Source organism: Ursus americanus, chromosome 14 (assembly GCF_024610735.1).
Source record: "Ursus americanus isolate L20-20 chromosome 14, mUrsAme1.1.p, whole genome shotgun sequence".
Classification (NCBI taxonomy): Eukaryota; Metazoa; Chordata; class Mammalia; order Carnivora; family Ursidae; genus Ursus; species Ursus americanus.
In genome coordinates this window covers 60,727,119-60,746,902 of record NC_142140.1, presented here as the reverse complement: position 1 = coordinate 60,746,902, position 19,784 = coordinate 60,727,119, and the positions used below count along the sequence as shown (strand labels likewise).

Below are 19,784 nucleotides of genomic sequence, written 5' to 3'. Positions count from 1 at the left end.
CTCCTGGCCTCCAGCCCCCCTTAGGTGGGGTCCAAATGCCACCTCATACACAAGAGGCACCTTTAGGTCTCTCAGCGTTTAGGAAATTGCAAGGGTTTTAGGAGCTCTGCGTGGGAAACAGGAAGGCGAAACCTAGATCTCGTTCTATAAATCACAGCCCCAGGAAGGAGTGTGTCTCTGGAGGGTCCCGGGTGCACTAGGCACCGGCCGAACTGTTTTCAGCATATCTCCTTGTTGGATTCACACCTCGGCTCTGGGGGGACAGATGCTGTCACTTGTGTTTTATAGAAGTGGAGTCAAGACTCCCAGCCGCTAAACCACGTGCCTGCAGTCACGTGGTGAGTCCGTGGCAGAAACTGGACGAGATCCAGGTCTCCTGAAGCCAAGGCCACTCCCAGCCCCTGCAGAGAGGGTGGGCTCCCTGTGCCCGGAGCCATCCAGCCCGAGCACCACGCATTCCCGGGGCCTGTTGAGCATCTGATTGGAGGTTGGCTAAGAGGCAGCTGTGGGGCGTAGGGGACAGTGCTGTCCAGGTCCAGAGCTGCGGGAGTGAGAAAAGCCACAGGAGGACTGAGTCAGGGGAAGGTTGGGTCCCAAAGAGCTCATGAGGCTGTTGCTCTAAGAGCAGAGAAATGTCAGTTCACAGGGGCCAAAGAATCGCATCTGCAGAGCCAAGGGAGCCAGTGCTAGGAGCCCAAGGGCCAGGCTGCGGACGGCAGGACATGGGGGCACCATGGACCTCCACAGTCCCCGACCGCCTTTTCTTAGGAAGGAAGGACTGACCCTCATTCTTGATCATAACCTTTGCTTAGTTTAGGAAATGAAAGCAGATGGTCTTTGCGATTACCCCCCCACACACACACAAACACACACATGCACCCTTGGCAAAACAAAAAGGAGGCAGCCCTCTGCTGGGATCTCCGTGTGGTTGGTTCGTTTCTTATTGGTCGGAGAAGTCAGAAACCCTGGAAACCAGCTTAGCGTGAGCTGAGGGAAGGTGGGAGACGGGGAAGTGGAGGCAGCGAGTGTCCACGATTTGTTGTAGGTCAGTGCTACTCAAAGTGCGGGTCCCAGGATCACCTGGGAGCTCGGAAGGCAGATTCCCGGTGCCTACCCCACACCCACAGAGTCAAAACTCGGATCTCACGAACTCCCGGTGCACCCTAAGGCAGAGACCACCCCACCTGCTTGCAAAGAGGCCAAGAGAAAGGGGGGTGGCCGAGAGCCACGTGGCATCGGACGGTTTTTGTGATTGTTGTTTCAATGTAGGAACTACTTGAGCTTAAAAAAAAAAACAAAAAACCTTCTTTTGAAGTAAAATATTCCTCCAGAAAAGAGCCTGTGTCATAAATGCACAGCGGGATGCGTTTCCACAATGAGCACGTTCGGAAAACCCACATCAGACTAAGAAGCGGAGCCTTCCCAGCGTCCCAGAGGCCCTCTCTGCCTCCCCAGTCACCACCTGACCTGTACCCTCGTCCTTTGTGTCCTAGGAGCAGAGAGTGTGCTCCTTCCGCCTGGCCCTGGCCCGCAGCGCTGTCTGTCCCCATGCTGGAGCCCCTGTCCCCGTGCTGGAGAGCAACGTGGGGTTGCCCCGAGTCCGCTTGTGCATGTGTCTGCTGGCCGTGGACCTAGGAGAGGAGTGTCTGTGGTCTCGCCCCATTCAGATGTTGTTGAGAAGGAACCCGTGGGGAAATCACGAAGCTGCAGGAGAGAAGGGGCCAGTGAGGGTGTGGGGTCCTGGGCCAGCGGAGGCGGGAGCTGGGAGGGGCTGGGGCCAGAACCAGAGGCAGGGAAGGGCTATCCCTTTGCAGTGGGGAGGAGAGAACCCAGCGGGAGTGGGTTTGCAGCTGGGGGTGGCCTTGATGTGGCTGCGAGACATGGGAGGCAGGGCGGTCCGCTGGGGCACATCGGAGGGTCGGGCTTTGAGGCCGGGGAGCTGGAGGTGTGACGTGGTCACGGGGAGATGGGTCAGCACGGGAGATGAGAGCGCTGAGGCTGGGGACCACAGTGTGTCCCACAGCAGCCTTCTGGGCAGTGAGACATTGCCACGGAGCAGATGCCGGGGAATCAGGGTCCCGGCTGTGGGCCCAGGAGGTCTGCAGCACCCCCTGCTGGGAAAGAGCTACATGCCATGCCACGGAGTCACCCTGCCCACCCTGCAGGCAGCTCCCAGGACGGAGAAGGCTGGGCTCGCCCACACCAGCACCTAGTCACACGCTGAGCCCTGACCCAAGCCACACTGAGTCCCTGACAGGCCGGGGGATCCAGCGGCTGCAACCCCAGCAGACCCGGGACACGCGGGAGTCCTGGCTGGGTCTCGGGCTGCGGCTGTGGTCCCTGGGGCTGGGCTCCTCCCACCTCACTGAGCTGCACCCCCTCACGGGCTCCCCAGCCCTGAAAACCCTAGGCCTGTGCCCCGATGGGGCAGTCTCACACGCAGCCTCCCTGGCCCCGTGCCCTGCCCAGACCTGTTCTAGATTCCACACCACCCTTCCCCAAGGCTGCCTCCACCTCCCACCAGCCAAGCGCAGGCGAGGCCGGCACTCGGCGGGGAAGTCCGGCTCGCCACGGAGCTGGTGTGGGCACTGCGGGGCCATGGAAGCTGTGGCAGGGCCTGTGGTCTACCAGAAGCTGGTGCTCTGGGACCCAAGCTTGGGGTCTGACGAGGAGGAGGAGGAAGAGGAGGAGGAGACATCAGAGCTGGTCGCTCCCTATCCCTGGAGGCCCCAGGACTCTTTGGGGTGAGTCAAGGAGGGGTCTGGGCACCCGGCACCTCAGGCCTGAGGCTGGCAAGTCCCTCCCTCTGGAGGTCCCAAGGTGGGGGCGGAGGACAGACACCCCCATGCTTGGCTCGGCTCCAGGAACTTTCTGGGTGAATGGGGAGAGAAGCCGGGCTGCAGCCCCAGTCCTCCAGGTCTCCACCAATCAGTCCGAGGTCCCAAGCCAGCTGCTCTGTCAAAGGCCCCACCCCCACCCCGGCTCAGGAGGCACCTGCTGGGGAGGCTGGAGCCTGGCTACACCTGGCTGGGCCCTGCTCCTCAAGCCAGCCAGCCCACCCCCGGCCTCCCTCCTGCCCAGCTCAGCCCTGCCTCTCCAGCCTCCCCCCCCCCCAGACTCCTCCCTGGCTGTAGTGCTTCCCCAGGCCCCTTCTAATCCCCCTGTCTCATCTACGCTGTGCCAGGAGGCCCTTCTGCTTGGTAGACGTGTGCTCCTCTCACAAGGGAGGCCAGACCTCTTGGGAAATATTCCCTGGGTTCTCTCGGGGCTCTTGGTTGTCCCCCTGCCCCAGCCCCGGCTCAGGACACCACTCTGGGCAGGAGCAAGGTTGGCGGGCTGCCCGGGGCCTGGGCCCGCCTGGTTGCCGCCCTGCTGCTGCTTGCCGTCGGCTTCTCCCTGGCCGCGAGGCAACTCTACACCAGCGGTGATCCTACAGGAAGCCTGGGCTCGGCAGCCCCCCGGCCCGGCGGGCATTCCCACCACCCTGGCGTGTACCACCATGGCGCCATCATCAGCCCTGCAGGTCAGAGCCGGGAGCTGCTCAGGGGAGGGGGGGCCCGGGGCGCTGGGCCCAGGCCGCTCCCCAAGACAGTCTCTTCCCTGCCGCAGCCACGTGCTCCCACCTGGGCCAGGAGCTGCTCGTCGCCGGGGGCAACGTCGTGGACGCGGGAGTGGGAGCAGCTCTGTGTCTGGCGGTGGTCCACCCTCACGCCACAGGGCTCGGTGAGTGCCTGCAACCCCACACCTGCCCTGGGACCTGGAACTCAGGCCCGACCTCAGGACTGCTTAGCGGCAGGACCGAGGACTTAGGCCGTAGCCCCAAGTCTCCCTGTGGGCCCTGCTCTGAGGTGCATGTGATCTTGACCCCCGGACTGGTTAACAACCCCCGTCTCCCGGCCTGCAGAGTGACTCCCAACCTCAGGCTAAGTTAGGGACCCTTCACCTGGGGCTGAGTGACCCTGAGCCCAGGGCCACTGGCTCCTATGTGACCCCTCTATCTCCTCCAGGTGCCATGTTCTGGGGCCTCTTCCACAATAGCACCTCAGGCAGGTCAACTGCCCTGACGTCAGGCCCAGCCCAGACCCTGGCCCCTGGCCTGGGGCTGCCGTCCGCCCTGCCGGCCCTGCGCTTGCTGCACACGCACTTCGGCCGCCTGCCCTGGCCGCGGCTGCTGCTGGGCCCCACCACACTAGCTCAGGAGGGCTTCCTGGTGGACACGGCCCTGGCCATGGCACTGGCAGCCCGGGGCACAAAGGGCCTCTGTCCACTACTGTGCCGCACCGACGGGACCCCCCCTGCGCCCCGGGGCCCGAGCCACCAACCCCAAGCTGGCAGGAGTGCTGCACACAGCAGCCCTCACCGCCGCCCCAGCCCTTGCCGGGGACGCCCTACTGAGCCTGCTGCTCAGAGACCTGGGGCTGCAGAGACCCTCGTCTGGGCCCACGCCCACCCTGGAGCCTGCAGTGCAGCTAGCCGTGCCCCAAGGCATCCTGTCCACCACCCCCAGCCCCTCAGCTGGCCCAGAACTTCTGGCAATGCTGGAGGCAGCCCTGCACTCTGGAGGGCCCAGCCCCGACCCCTGCCCACCGCTCCCACAAGCTCCTGTGACCCCTGTGGGCAGTGTCCTGGCCACCATAGACAGCAGTGGCTCCGTGCTCCTTCTCACCTCCTCACTCAACAGCTCCTTTGGCTCTGGACACCTGTCCCCGAGCACTGGGGTTCTACTTAGCAACCTGGTGGCCCAGCCCACAACCAGTGCCTGGGCCTGCCCCCTCATCCTCCATGGCAGCCCGGATGACGCAGAGGCTGACGTGTTGGGGCTGGTGGCTTCGGGAACCCCTGCGGTGGCCAAGGTCATGACTCATGCCCTGCTCAGTCACCTGGCCGGGCCCCAAAGCCAGGCCCAGCACCAGCATCAGCAGGGACTGACACCGAGCACTAGCGTTTGTGGCCAAGGGACCCTGCTCCAGGTGGCTGTCCAGGCAGAGCACACCCACGTCTCCAGCGTCCCCAGTGGCTGCTGCACCTTCCAGGGGTTCTAAGTGGGGGGACGTATCTAGCTGGGGGTGGGAGGGTGGGGGTCTCAAGCCTGGAGGCAGGAGCAGAGCAGACCCAGCAATGGTGAAGTGCATACCGAGTGGGCATGAATTATGTGCTTGCTGCTAGCTCAGGCCACAACCTCTGGCCTGGTCAGTACCCTGGACTCCAGATCTGGCTCTTTTTCAGCTAAGGAAACTGAGGGTATTGGGGAAAGAGCCCCAGGACCCAGGGCCAGCCCTGAGTTCAGATCTAGCTCTGAGAATGTCAGGTAGAAGGGAAGGGTGCCAAGCCCCTGCCTTGGCTGCAGGCCGCAGGGACAGGGCAGGCTGAGCCTGGGGTATGTTTGGCCTCTCTGTCTTCCCCTTCAGGCCACCCTCTTCCGATCTCTCTAAAATGAGCTGGAAACAAAATAAAGACCAAATCTCCTGGATGCCTGTGCCATTCCTGCTTCCCAGTTTCCCATCAGCCCGTGAGGTGCCTGGCGTCGTGGCCTCCCCCCTTGGGCAGCACAGCAGACCCACAGCCAGAGAGGCAGAGCCTGGGCCACTGTCCTCCAGCTTCCCCTGCCTTGCTCACCTCTGCTCCTGGGGCACTATATACATAAGGTCAACATTTGCATCTCACTTCCTGAAACAGACAGCAGAGCAAGGAAGGGGGGAGAGGAGGACCAGGAGGTGCCCCAGGGGCCAAAAGGAGCTGGAGCTGGGGGTGTGGGACTTAAGGGGGGGGGTGTTGGCTCTGACATTGCCCGCCTCCCACATTCCCTGGGGCTGGGGTCCCTCCGGACTACACCCGTCCAGAGACAGCTTCTGCAGTCCAGATGCAAGGGTGACCCGCAGCACTCCTCCCTGCCCTTGCAAAAGGCACTTGTGATTTCGTGGAACTCACTTCCCCAGCTCAGTGAACGGCACCACCATCTACCCAGTTACACTGGCCCTCTCTTTCCTTCTCCCCCACATCCATCACCCCTCTACCAGCTCCAGAGTGGCTGGACTCCGGCCTGCTCGACCTGCTCGGTTCACCTTGCTCCAACCCACCTGGGTCTCGAAGCATTCTTCCCGCTTCTCCCTCTGCAATCCCGCAATCCATGCCCCACGCAGCACCAAGTAATCTTTTGAAGGTGTGAATAGGATCAAGGGTTGCCCGTGCACAAAACCCTCCAACTTCCCGGCCGCGCTCAGACTAAAATCCCAGAGTGAGGGGCGCCTCGGTAGCTCCGACGGTTAGGCGTCTGCCTCCGCATGGGGTCTCGATCCCCGGGTCCCGGGATGGAGCCCCTCGAGGGGCTCCCTGCTCAGTGGGGAGCCTGCTTCTCCCTCTCTTCCCCGCTCAGGCTGTCTTCTCGCTATCTCTGTCGCTATCTCTGTCTCTCCCTCTCAAATAAATAAATAAAATCTTTAAAAAGTAATAAAATAAAATGAATACCCCCCCCCCCAGTGAGTGCACCAGGGCGGGGCTGGCCCCGCCCCAGACCCCGCCCCCAGCCGGCTCGGGCCCGCCCCCAGCCGGCTCGGCCCCGCCCCCGCGGCCGATCCAGTGCGCACGCGCCGCGACCTGACCCGGAAGAGGTCGTCCTCAGAGCCCACGTGTTCGCGGAGCATGGCGGAGATGGAGAGTCGGGGCCTGGCTGAGTCTGTGTCCCCCGGGGGGCGGGCCAAGAGCGGCCCCCGGCCCGCCGACCGTGAGGGCCTGCTGAAGCAGAGCCGCGAGTTCTTGGACTTCTTTTGGGACATCGCGAAGCCGGAGCAGGAGACGCGGCTGGAGGCCACGGAGAAGCTCCTGGACTATCTGCGCGCGAGGCCACAGGTGCGGTGGCGGGGCCGGGGCAGGGGGCTGCGTGCTGCCGGCAGAGAGGCGGCGGCGGCGGCCGGGGGCGCTGGGACTAGGGGCGCGCGGTCGCGGACCGGGGGCCCCGGGTGAGCGCGCTCCGGGGGCGGCGGTGGGCCAGCGCGGGACGACCGTGCTCACTGCTGGCCGCGCTTGGTTCGGCAGGGATCCGAGATGAAGTACGCCCTGAAGCGCCTAATCACCGGGCTCGGGGTCGGGCGAGAAACCGCCCGGCCCTGCTACAGTCTGGCCTTGGCACAGGTGAGGTGGCGGCTCCTGGAAGGGCCCGGCCGTGCTGCTCGGAGCGGGGGGGGGGGAGGGGGGCGGGGCGGACGTCTCAGTTGCAAGCAAAGGCAGGGGTCTGAGCGGTCGTCGGGGTGGCTGGCGTCTGAGCGGAGGCCTGGCGTCCCCACGTGGAGGTGGGAAAGTGTCGAGCCAGGCCTATCTACAGAGAAGCCCAGGCTGGTGGGATAGGCGGGTGAGCAAGTTTTCTTTCTGGGTCCGTGGGTTGAGCAGCCTCTGGGGTACTTTTACTGGTCTCAGTGAGCTCTGCGGTGGGTTAGGGTACCTTTGCAAGGTTCAGGGCTCTCTCCCCTCCAGGGGAACTCAGCTGGTTATAGGCCTCCCCTAAGGCACGTGGGCAGCTGGGAGGGCATTCAAGACCCAGTCCCTAAGGAGCCTCCTTGGGGCAGCTCAGAACAGGCCGTGGAGACAGAGTGGGAGTCTCAGCAAAAGGAGGTACTTTCCGGAGCCTGGGTGGGCCTGCGGCAGGGAGGCAAGATTGAGCTCCATCTGTTCACACACCAGCACTGTTCAGGGGGCTGAGCCGTTTCAGAGGCACCCAGGGCCTCTGGGCAGAAGTTGAAGGGAGACTTGGGAGGAGGCTGAGGTCTGTTGGGTGGGGCTGGACCTCCCCTCACTGAGCCCCTCTCACCCTCCTGCTCCAAACCCCCGGCAGCTGTTACAGTCTTTCGAAGACATCCCCTTGTGTAGCGTCTTGCAGCAGATACAAGAGAAACATGACCTGCAGAAAGTTAAGAAGGTGAGAGTTAGTGGCCTTAGGGAGATTGGCAGCCCCGGGGTGGGGTTCCTTGGGCCCTTTTCATTGATGCCTGAAATTCTTTTCTAGGCCATGATGAGACCTGCTCTTTTTGCAAACCTGTTTGGGGTGCTAGCCCTCTTTCAGTCAGGCAGGCTAGTGAAGGTAAGAGCTTTGGGGGTGGGGGTACGTGGACGGGCTTGGGGGTGGTGGGGGACCGTGGCATGCCCTGCTCATAACCCTCTCCCCACTGTGGGCACCAGGACTCCGAGGCACTGATGAAGTCAGTAAAGCTGCTGCAGACCTTGGCCCAGCACTACAACCACTTGCAGGAACAGCCCCAGAAGGCCCTGGTGGACATCCTCTCTGAGGTACGGGCTTACCAGCCGTGGGGCCTCAGGTAGAAACACTGAGGAGAGCAGAGAGGACGTCAACGCTCTCGAACAGCGTTGTCCCATAGTGAGGTGTTTATCGTATTTGAAGTAACGTTTCACACGGAATCAGTGCAGAAGGTGCAGAGGTTTTATGTTCTTCGTACACCGAGTCCCTAGAATCCAGTGTGTTTTGTACTTAGGGTCCATCTCCACTCGGTTTAGTGCATGCCCAGAGCTCAGCGGCTGCCGTATTGGACAGCGTGCTTCTACAACAGCACCTGTCATGTGGCAAGCGTACTAAACACATTTGCCGTTGTCTTGGACAGAGCTGACCCCCAGGGCGCTGCTGTCTTGCTTGGGAAATGGAGGTGGGCTAGTACCCAGAACCCTTTGCTCTTGAGAAAGAGGCAAGGACCTGAATTCAAATCCCAGCTCTCCATTTGGGGCACCTTGTATTAGAGATGAGCTAGTCCCTTGGGGCACCTGGGTGGCTCAGTTGGTTAAGCATCTGTATTTGGCTCAGAGTCCTGGGATCAAGCCCCGTGTCAGGCTTCCTGCTCAGTGGGGGGCCTACTTCTCCCTCTCCCTCTCTTCCTCCCCCCTGCTTACACTCACTCTCTGTCGCTCTCTCTAATAAGTAAGTCTTAAAATAAAAAAAAAGCTGGTTCCGAAAAAATCAAGAGGAATAATTAAAAGGGTAGCTAGTTAGCATCAGTGCAGTAATTGTTAAAAAACCCAAGTTCCCAGGACTGGGGGTGGGGTGAGCTTTTTAACAAACTCTTTCTAATGATTCTGGTGCCTACGGGGGTGGGTGGTGGCTGTCCCACCTCAGACTGGCACTTGTGTCACGGCCTCACAGAAGCCTGGCAGGTGGAGCAGGGCCCATAGGGCCCTCTTCACAGGGGAAGTGTCACAGGATGCTGGGAGGGAGTGACCCTCCCCCAACCTGTGTCCCCACCCCAGGTCCCAGAAGCCACGTTGCAGGCGATCCTGCCGAAAGTCCTCAAGGCGGACTTGAATTCAGTGCTGGGCTCCCCTGAGCACCTGGAGCTCTTCCTCTTGGCCCAGCAGAAGGTGCCGGAGAAGCTCAAGGAGCTGATGGGACCAGTCAACCTGTTCTCGGATGAGAACATCCCCAGGTGTGAGGGAAGTGGGAGGATGGGCTCCCCCGGGGCCCCTGTCGTCTGGGCCTGCGCCCCCTGAGTCCCCTCCGCCCCCCTCCCCAGACTGGTGAGTGTCCTGAAGGTGGCGGCCGCCTCCGTGAAGAAGGAGCGCAAACTGCCCGCCGTGGCTCTGGACCTGCTCCGCCTGTCGCTTCGCGAGGGCAAGTTCTCCCGGTTCTGGAAGGAAGTTGTGGAGCAGGGGCTACTGAAGAAGCAGTTCTGGCCTGCCAGGTGCGTGGGGCGCTGGTGCCCTGCCCCCCTTCCCGGCGTGCTGGTGGGGCGGGCTCGGGCCCCAGACCCCACCCTGCGCGGCCGGGGCTCTGACCAGGCTGTGCCACGCGCCCCTCAGCTACCTGTGCTTCCGCCTGCTGGGCACGGCGCTGCCGCTGCTGTCCAAGGAGCAGCTGCCGCTGGTGATGCGGGGGGACCTGGTCCGGCACTTTGGGGAGCACATGGTCACTGCTAAGGTGGGTACCTCCCCCACCACTGCCAGGGGGCAGCCAGCTTCTTGAGAAGAGGGCAGCTCTTGGCTGCGGCATCCCGGGTCTTCCTGCCTCAGTAGTCCTGCTGGGGAACTCGGTGTCCCTGCCCTCTGGGTCAAGTGAGCTACCTGGGTGCCCACCACCCTTCCCCTCGGAGTGGAGTTTGGCAGGGCCAGCCCTCCAGCCTCAGGCCCCTGAGCAGAGGCCCATCTGGCCAGCGGCCCGGCCAGACCTCCCCCACCCTAGCCGGTGTTAGTGAGCAGAGTCGTCCTGGTGGGTGGCTGCTGAGCACCAAGCGTGGCCCTACGCTGTGCCATGCACCGGACAGGAGAATCAGGTGCTGGCTAGGAGTCCAGGGTTGGGAGCCGGGCTGCCCCCCGGCCCCAGGCCTGCCTCTCCTCTGTGAGACCCGCATCTTCGTCAGACGTTTCGTGAAGATGACAGGCTCAGAGCCCCTGGAGCGCTCACAGTGGGCCTCTGGGTGTGGGTGCTGCCAGCCCCCCGTTCTGGGTGGAGTGGGGGCGGGGAGGCCACACCCACAGCTCCATGTCCCAGAGGCACCACTTGGAATCCTGTGACCCTGGAAAGTTAGTGGCTGTTTTTTTTTGTGCCATGTTCTGTTCATCTGTGAGACGACAGAAGGGGCCCAGGGTGAAGGGCTGTCGTGAAGATGAAACCCACTGCCACATAAAGCCACGTGGTGTGTGGAAAGTGTTCGGTGCTGAGCCCCGCAGTGACACAGCTAGGAGCTGGGCAAGGGGGTTGATGGCCCAGCCTGGACTGTGCTCTGCTGTCCACCCTCCCTGAGCCTGGAACCCAGCCTGTCCTGGGGCGGGAGTGGCTGGATGGCGACTTACCATGTTGCCCAGTGGAAACGTTGGAGCCCCTGGGGGCGGGGGGGGGCTCGGCCTGACTCTGGACGAGGCGGGATTTTGCCAGGCCTGTCTCACCTGTTGGGGAAGAGGTGGGCGGGGCCATTGGACCCTCCTGGCTGGTGACCCCGGCGTTGGCCTAACTCTCGCAGCTCCCAAACCAGTTCAAGTTTGCTCCGGAGATGAACGAGTACGTGGGCGCCTTCCTAGAAGGCTGCCGGGACGACCCCGAGCGGCAGTTGGCCGTGGTGGTGGCCTTCACCTGCATCACCAACCAGGGCCTGCCTGTCCTGCCTACGTTCTGGAGGGTCGTGCGGTCCCTGAGTCCCCGTGCCCTCAAGGGCTATGTGGCCTGGCTGCAGAACATGTTTCTCCGGCCCGACCTGGACTCCCTGGTGGACTTCAGCACCAGCAACCAGAAGAAAGCCCAGGATGCCTCGCTGCACGGGTGAGCGGGCATGCGGAGTTCGAGGAGCTGGGCCCTCGTTCCCGTGGACGGCGGCCCCCGGGAGGGGAGGGACGGAGCGGAGCCACAGCTCTCCAGGAAGGCCTGAGTTTCCTCGTGTGTTCCGTGCCGGCGGTTGGGGTGGGAGAGCTTGGTGTTCTCATGTCCAAGGTGGGGAGAGCAGTACCGTACCGGTAACCTGGCTCCACCCACCAGGCCTGAGCGAGCTGTGTTCCGGCTGCGGAAGTGGGTCATCCTTCGCCTGGTCAGCATCGTGGACACCTTGCACGCGGAGAAGGAGGACGACGTGATCGAGGAGGTGGCCAGGTGGGACAGGCTCTGCCCCCAGCTCCCCATAGGGACCAAAGAATTGGGCCTCTTGCCTAGTCCTGGTTTGGTGTCCCTGGAGCCAGAAGCCTTGGGGTCGAGTCGCCAGGGGCAGTAGGGCATTTTGCCCTTTAGGCAGAAGGCGGTTCAGGGAATACCCCCCGGGAGCCCATGAAAGGAAAGGGCCCAGGAAGCACAGAGCTGCGGGCGCTGCAGACGCCCGACGTGTCAGGGAGGCCGTGGCGCCGGCCTCGCCTCTGCCGGGTGCTGCTCAGTCCTCGCCGTGGTTTGCAGGGGTTTGCTCCGTGTTCGCAGAGGCTGTAGTGCGGTGTGTTGGGACAGCGCCGCGTCTGCCTCCAAGGGACAGATGCCAGTTCTCTCCGCAGTTCGGGTCAAGTCACATTCAGCCGGAGATCCAGACTTGGGAAATGTCCTCCTCCCAGCACCCGCCACCGGGCCCTGGGCGATGCCCTCCTCGGAGGGGGCTGCTGAGACCCGTGGTCTCCCGCCCTCCTCAGGTTTTGTTTCTTCCACTCGTTCTTTGAAACGAAGAAGCCCACGTCCCAGATTCCGGAGACGGAGCAGCAGTTCTCCTTCCCTCTGGAGAGCCGGACCCGGGAGGTGGTCAGCAGCGCCTTCTTCAGGTGGGCCGTGGGAGCCTCGGAGCAGGCAGGGTGTGCAAGCAGGATGGGATGCGAGCGCCAGCGGCAGGGGTGGGCGTGCTGGGGGGTGGCCGTGTCTGCTGGCCCAGCCTGTGACCCCAGCCCTGCCCTTCCCCAGCCTGCTGCAGACCATCAGTACCCAGTTCAGGCAGGCGCCGGAGCAGAGCCAGGACGGGCAGCCCTGGACCCTCCGCCTGGTACAGTTCGCAGACTCGCTGTTGAACCACAGCCGCAACGTGACCCCCCTGACGCCCTTCAGTGCGCAGCAGCGCCAAGCCTGGGACCGGTGAGGGCCTGGGGTGTCCAGGGGGCAGGCGGGCCCCCCGGGGTCGGGGAGCGTCGGCCTGAGAACATGCCCGTGTCACCCCAGGATGCTGAAGACGCTGAAGGAGCTGGAGGCCTGCTCGCCAGAGGCCAAGGCCAAGGCCAAGGCCTTCCAGCTCCTGCTCTTCCTCGTGGGCGTCTTCCTCTTCAAGGTATGGGGGCCTGGAGCGGGGGGCCACGGCCTGGGGGCTCTGCAAGTCGAGACTGGCAGCGGGCCTGGCGGGACTGCAGCCCCAGGAAGGGTCACTGTCCGCTTTCTGGGCCTCACTTGCGTGCCGAGCTTTCCACGCAGTGTCTCTTATCCCCGCGATTCTGCGGCGGGCGCTTCCTCCTGTGTGATGGGTGGGGCGACTGGAACTGCGGGCAGAGTGATGTGACCCAGGCCACACAGCCATGCCTGCGCTCTCCCGCGGGACCCCCAGACTCACCCTCCTGAGCAGAGGAGGAAGGCGTGGAGGAGAAACTACAGCCTCCGGGAGGGCCTGCTCTGGGCAGACGTGGCCCCACGGGGCGCTCGCGGCTGCTGTAGTCTGCGTGGAATGAGGGCCTCCCCCTTGAACCTTGCCCACCGGCAGCCATGGTGGCGGGTGGGGGTCCGCGCATGTCCCCGTGGCTCCCCAGCATGAGGCTCTGCGCCCCGTGATCGTTGCCCATGCATCGGTGGTCCTGTGCCCGATGACAGCGTCTCTAGATGTCTCTGTTGTTCTCTCTGCCCGTAAGCTCTGACCGAATCGGGCTCAGCAACGCTCGACCCTCCGGGCTCCCCCGGCTTCCCTGGCACTGCAGGAGGGCCTTACGCTCTCCGATGCCGCCTTCTGACTATCAGGCTGTGGTCACAGTTTATGCTTCCAGATCTCAGATGCCTTGAGCCCGGCCTGTGGGCAGGTCGTGTGTGTATCTGTCTGTCTGTGCGGCGTGCGTGTGCGTGTTGGTGTCTGCGGTGTGTGTCAGTCTGTGTGCGTGTCAGTGTGCGTGTGGTGTGTTTGTGTGCCTGCTGCGTGTGTACATGTCTGTACGTGGGTGTGTCAGTCTGCGGCATGGGTGTGCATGTTGGTCTGCGTATGGCGTGTGTGTGTGCATGTGTCTCGTGTGTATGCACGCGTCGGTGTGTAGCGTGTGCGTATGTTGGTCTGCAGCGTGTGTGCATGCGCGTATGTCGGTCTGTGTGGCGTGTGCGTGTGTCTGTGTGCAGCACGTGTGTGCGTGCATGCACGGGGGCCACAGTGTCCCTTGTGATCCTGGCGTTGGCCCCTGATGGCGGCAGGGCATTGGTGGGTGTGGGACGCACGGAGTGCCCGCCCGCCCCCAGGGCTCCCAGCTTGCTGTGGAGCTGGGTGTCCTGCCCCCTGGATAAAGGGCGCCGGGTAGAGGAAGCCATGCGGGAGCGGCGTGCTGTGCCATGAGGGAGGGCTGCCTTTGTGGTCCCAGGATCCCGCAGGCGGTCTTAGGCTCCCCCGACTCCCTGGGTGGTCTGGGCTCACCCCAGCACGATGGGGTAAAAGTGGATTGGAATTAGGTCCAGTGAACGAATCCTGGTCCTTTGTAGTGATGTTGAGGTCATTTGGGGGGATTTAGCCTCGTCAGGCTCCGCGCCCCTCCAGGCGGCAAGGGGGAAGCTGGGCTCCCTGGCCCCGTGGCGGCCTGTTGGGCACAAAGGCCGTGGGCACCTGGGGTCCTCCCTCCTGGGCGGGAGGGGCTCAGCAAGGCTGCGAGTGGGGCCAGCCCCTGATTCCGTCCTCGCCCTGCCACAGTCGCCGGCAGAGAGCTGCGACCTGCTGGGGGACATTCAGACCTGCATCAAGAAGAGCCTGGTGGAGAAGCCCCGCCGGACCCGCTCCAAGGCCACCGGTGGGTCACTGCCTCCGGGACGGGAGGGCGGGGCACACCCCGGGCCCAGCACGGACTCCAGTCTCAGCCTCTCCCACCTGCAGCCCCCCAGGAGCCGCCGTGGGTGGAGGTGCTGGTGGAGATCCTGCTGGCTCTCCTGGCCCAGCCCAGCCACCTGATGCGCCAGGTGGCCCGGAGTGTGTTCGGCCACATCTGCGCCCACCTGACGCCACGTGCTCTGCAGCTGATCTTGGATGTGAGTTGGGGCGCATGGGGAAACGGGGTGTAGGACGGGGGGCTTGCCCGGCCCCAGGCCTCCCTCATCGTCACTGTAACCCACAGAGCGGGTGGGAGCCTCGCTGGACACGGCCGTGCAGCCCTGCCCCCCAGATTGTGCGGAGGGCTCTCGGTGTGCCCTTCTCTCCCGGGCTCCGTTTTCCTCTCCGAAATGGGGGCCTTTTGGCCAAGACAGGGCCCGGTCAGGGGAGGATAGAGGGTCTGCGGCAACGGTTGGGTCAGTTGTCGGGGTATGTTCAGGTGCTGAACCCCGAGAAGAGCCAGGAGGAGGACAGCGTGGTGGTCACGGACGATTCCGAGAAGCAGCTGGACAGTGGGGAGGTGCGTGTCAGAGGCGGGGCGGGCGGACGCCGGGTGGGAGAGCGACAGGAGGCATAACGCGGGGACCCTGCAGGATAAGAGCTCGGATAGCGAGGACGACAGGCACTCAGCCAGTGAGGACGACAGCGACGAGGAGGACAGCGCCGAGGAGGACCGGGACGGGGACGTGGACCAGGGCTTCCGGGAGCAGCTCATGGCCGTGCTGCAGGCGGGGAAGGCGCTGGTGAGCGGCGGGGGAGGCGGGAGGCCCTGTGCCTGCAGGCGGCGGCTGGCTGCTCAGCGGCGTCCGTCCCCAGGGTGTGGTGGACGGTGAGGACGACGACGAGGAGCTGGGGGACGAGGCCATGATGGCCCTGGACCAGAACCTCGCCAGCCTCTTTGCCGAGCAAAAGCTGCGCATCCAGGCCCGGAAGGACGAGAAGAAGAAGCTGCAGAAGGAGAAGGTGCTCCGGCGAGACTTCCAGATCCGGGTGAGCGCGAGAACCACCGGCACCGCTGTGGGCCTCCCCCCGCCCCTGCGCACACCGCGCACCCACTGACATGCCCGTCCCGGCCCCAGGTGCTGGACCTGATCGAGGTGCTGGTGACCAAGCAGCCCGAGAACCCGCTGGTGCTGGAGCTGCTGGAGCCCCTGCTGGACGTCATCCGGCGGAGCATGCGCACCAGCAGCTCCAAGCAGGAGCAGGACCTCCTGCACAAGACGGCCCGCATCTTCACGTGAGTGCCAGGCCGTCCGCACGGTCTTGAGGTACCAGGGAAGGCCCCCTGGGAGAGCCGTCACGTTCCCCAGGCCTGGAGGTCGCGGGCCGAGGAGCAGGCTGTGTCCCGACGGGGACCGGTCAGACGCAGGTGGAGCAGAGCCTCGGACCAGCGCCCAGCGGTGTTCTCTGCGAGGGTTCTGGCGGGGCTGCTCCGCCTCTGGGAACAGGCGGTGGTCGGGCTGTGCGGGATCGGGGGCCCTGCAGGAAGGAGGGTGTAGGGGTGGGGGCGCAGACCTGCCTTCCCGAGCACGGACGTGGCCCGGGGACTTGAGGTCCCGAGCAAACGTCACAGAGCTGGCAGAGCGGGACAGACCGCGCACCCCCCGACCTGTCTCCTGGCCAGCCCCAGGTCGCGCTTGCTTGGCTAGCTGTCCCTGCCGCCTGCCAGGGTCGAGTTTGTTGAGTGACCTAGTTCTCGTGCCCTGAGCACCACAGACCCGAGTCTTAGGGCCTGGAGGCCACCGTTCCACAGGAGTCAGGTTTGCCCGTGGGGCAGGCGCAGCCCCGGGCCTGGCCCTGCCGCCGTGGCCTGGGTTCGTCGCCCTGCCTGTGAGTGGGTCTCACGTACCCCCCGGGGGCTGGCTCTGCTCGGCGGGGAGGGGGACGAGGATGTGTGGTGACCACCTCTCCCCCGGGCCCCACAGACACCACCTGTGCCGCTCCCGGCACTACTGCCATGACCTGGGCCGCGGCGTGGGGTCTCTGTACGCGCAGGTGGAGCGGCTGGTGCAGCAGGCCAGCCGCCAGGCCGACGCCTCCGTCTCCCTCTACCACTTCAACGCGGCGCTCTACCTGCTCCGCGTCCTAAAGGGCAACGCCGCCGACGCCGGTGTCGGCAAGACCCCGAAGAAGCAGAAAGCCGGCCCCAAGCCCAAGGGCCCGGAGGTGAGTGGGCCCTGGCCCGGGAAGGCTCGGCCGCTGGGAGCCCAGCAGGGCTGCGGGCCAGGACCGCCTGCCCGTTTCATGGAGGGGGGTGGAGGCCGCGACTCCCGGGACCCGGCTCTCGGCCCGCGGAGGGCGGCCCCGGCCCTGCCCCACTGCCCTCTCCCCGGCATCACGTGGGCACTCTCACGGCGCAGGCTGCCGGCTGCTTGGATCTGAGCCTCGTGACCCCGATCTACTCGTCAGCGCTGACCTCCTTCCTGACCAGGCGCAACAGCCCGCTGACCGTGCCCATGTTCCTCAGCCTCTTCTCCCGGCACCCGGTGAGCGTCGGGCTGGCCCGCCCCCGGCCCCCTCTCGGCCCAGGCCCCAGCTCACTGCCCCGTCATTCCCTCCGTAGGTGCTCTGTAAGAGCCTGCTCCCCGTCGTGATCCAGCACGTGACGGGCCAGGCACGGCCCCGCCACCAGGTAGGGACTTCCCAGATCCCAGCCCCGGGCCTGTCGGAATTACCCGCATGACTCGCCTTTGGCCGGGTATTTGGGAGGCCCTGGAGGTGCCCCGGCCAGGGTAGACCCACTCCTGCCCCTTTGACCTGGCCGGCAGCTGCCCTGCCATCGGCACAGGGTCACCATCAGGAGGGGAAGCTTCGCCCCCACCACTGCCACCCCCTGTGGCCTGAACCCTGAGCTCCTTAATGTGCACACTCGGGCCTGGCCATCCTCCGGGGCCGGGCTGACGGGCAGGTCAGGGTGGGTGGGATGGGGGCTGGTGAGGCTGCAGGAGGGTGAGCTGATGAGCGGGCCAGGCACTGTCCCCCGCTGGACCCAGAGCTGCCGTGACAGGCAGGCCCGTGGGGTCCACCTGTGGCTCCCTGAGCTTCAGGGCTGTGCACTGAGGCTCCCGTGGCCACAACCCCCGCCCCCCGCCCCCGCAGGCCCAAGCCTGCGTGCTGCTGCAGAAGGCCTTGCCCGTGCGGGAGCTGCGGCTGTGCTTTGAGGACCCCGAGTGGGAGCAGCTGGTCAGCCAGATCCTGGGGAAGGTCACGGAGGTAAGGGCTGTGGGGTCCCTGCCCACATTGCCGTCCGGAGTGGGTCTCCGGGCCCCTGGGCCTCAGCTGGGTCTGGGCTGCCCCCACAGGGACGTTCCCTCTCCCGGGGCTTTGTGTTGAGTGGGCGTCTCCTGTCTAGAACCTGCAGACGCTGGGTGAGGCCCAGACCAAGTCGGAGCAGCAGAGAGAGCTGTCCTCCTTGGGCCTGCTCAACACGCTCTTCAGGACTGTCCACCAGGAGGTGGGTGACCAGGCAGCCAGAGGAACCAGTCCCCGCACAGACTGGCGGGCGGGTGGGCGAGCTGGGGTGGGGGGAGGGTGCACCCGCCCCACGGGGGGGGTCTTGGCAGGCAGGTGCCTGGGCCCAGGGAGCGCTGGGCACATGGAGGGAGGTGCTCGTGGGGAGGTAGTTCCCTGGTCCGGCCCAGGAGGGAAGGCCTGGGAGTCCTTAGCGGGTGCCACGGGGAGGAGACGTCCGGGCCAAGAGCCCGTGGGCCACAGGCATACCCCGGGAGCAGCCCCCCGAGCAGCAGTGAAGAGCCGGGAGGGGCTGTTCTAGGGCCAGTGGGTTTCAGATATAACCCCTTCAGTGCGTGGAGGGAGGGCCAGCAGGAAGGAGGGCTTTGAGCGGAGGGAGGCCTGAGTGGGGAGCAAGGAGAAGGGGTCGGGCCTTCTGCCTGTGGGCGGCGGGAGCGACCGTGGTACCGACCGTGGTACCGACCGTGGTACCCGGGGCTCTTCCCTCCAAGGTGAGGGAGGCGTGACGCACAGGCAGCAGGGACGGCCCAGGGTCCGCCAGGGGCGAGGGTGGGAGGATGGGGGACCCAGAGCCGGGCAGAGGCCCTGTTTCCTGTCACTGCCGCAGCCACGGTGTCCCTGCCCCGCAGAAGCTGACCGTGGACCTGAGCGCCGTGCTGGGTGTGCTGCAGAGCCGGCAGGAGAGCCTGCAGCAGGGGGAGCGCCCGGCTGGCTCCAGCCGCCTCTGCGATCTCTACTGGCAGGCCATGAAAGCCCTCGGAGTCCAGTAGGTCCTGGGAGGGGCTGGGGAGACCCTCGTGCTGCACGCGCTCTCATGGGGTTGCCCCGGGGTGGGAGCGCCCCGCTGGACACTACCTCACTGGGCACTTTCTTCTAGGCGCCCCAAGTCTGAGAAGAAGGATGCCAAGGAAGGCCCCAGCGTCACGCAGAGCCCCGTTAGCACGAAGAGGAAGAAAAAGGGGTTCTTGCCCGAGACCAAGAAGCGTAAGAAGCACAAGCCAGAGGCTGCAGTGCCAGAGGAGGATGCCAAGGCCGCTGTCTCCGGGGGGGACCAGCCTCCCAGCACCGGCAAGAAGAGGAGAAACAGGCGGAAGGCCCGGGGGCCAGCGCAGGCCAATGGGACGCCTGCTACCAAGAGGCCGCCCCCAGACGCCACCAGCCCCAGCCCCAGCGCTCCTGCCAATACCCCGAAGCTGAAGAAAAAGCGGAGGCTGTCCCAGGTGAACGGAGCCACGCCCGTGTCCCCCGTGGCGCCTGCCGGCAAAAAGCAGCCTTTGAAGGATCTGCCGGAGAAGGGGGTGTCCGGCAAGTCGCCGCAGTCCGCGCTACCGCGGAAGAAGGCCAGGTTGTCTTTGGTCAGCAAGAGCCCCAGCCTCCTCCAGAGCGGGGCCAAAAGGAAGAAGGCCTCGCTCAAGAAGGCCAGGAAGCCCTGAGTGCACACCCAGCCCCCACCCGGAGACCCGTGTTTCCACCGCGTGCAGTACCAGCGCCCGGCACTGGGGGGAGCGCGTCTGCAGTTCCCTTGCCGCGCCCCGCGGGGGCCCTGTGTCCCCCACCCCAGGCTGCTCAGCCCTGGGAGCCAGCGCGGCGTCCTTTAAATAGGTTTATTCCTTCATTTACAAGAGGAATATATTTGGCTTCTCTTAAGACTCTGAGATTCACAATCAGCAGCCCTAAAAAATAAAGGAGCAGTTTGGCTTCCGGAAGGAAGAGGAGGCAACACTTGGACCTGGTTCTTGTACAACAAGAAAACATCGCTGGGGCCCCCGTGGAGGCCGGGGTGGTCTTGCGGGTCCCGCCCCCTCGCAGGTGCCCCAGAGCTTGGTGAGGAGT

At 64.7% G+C, this 19,784-nt stretch overlaps 2 protein-coding genes across 2 annotated transcripts; both read left to right on the top strand.

The window, feature by feature from the left end:
* Positions 1–2,417: 2,417 nt before the first annotated feature.
* On the top strand, positions 2,418–5,058 carry GGT6 (gamma-glutamyltransferase 6). Its single transcript, XM_045804856.2, is given in 6 exon segments — positions 2,418–2,543; positions 2,546–2,744; positions 3,321–3,523; positions 3,610–3,723; positions 4,008–4,291; positions 4,293–5,058. Coding segments are annotated over 6 exon segments (1,671 nt in total). The 5' UTR covers positions 2,418–2,422; the 3' UTR covers positions 5,043–5,058.
* Positions 5,059–6,604: 1,546 nt separating this feature from the next.
* On the top strand, positions 6,605–19,673 carry MYBBP1A (MYB binding protein 1a). The gene is made up of 26 exons (XM_045804854.2): positions 6,605–6,846; positions 7,033–7,128; positions 7,826–7,909; positions 7,997–8,071; positions 8,170–8,277; positions 9,244–9,419; positions 9,507–9,674; positions 9,793–9,910; positions 10,950–11,245; positions 11,459–11,569; positions 12,088–12,213; positions 12,350–12,517; positions 12,602–12,707; positions 14,307–14,403; positions 14,487–14,638; positions 14,920–15,000; positions 15,074–15,223; positions 15,297–15,470; positions 15,560–15,717; positions 16,406–16,646; positions 16,841–16,966; positions 17,044–17,112; positions 17,580–17,693; positions 17,833–17,934; positions 18,581–18,717; positions 18,829–19,673. Exons 1-26 carry the CDS (start codon positions 6,640–6,642, stop codon positions 19,382–19,384), a joined length of 3,996 nt encoding a protein of 1,331 aa, XP_045660810.2. The 5' UTR covers positions 6,605–6,639; the 3' UTR covers positions 19,385–19,673.
* Positions 19,674–19,784: the final 111 nt, after the last annotated feature.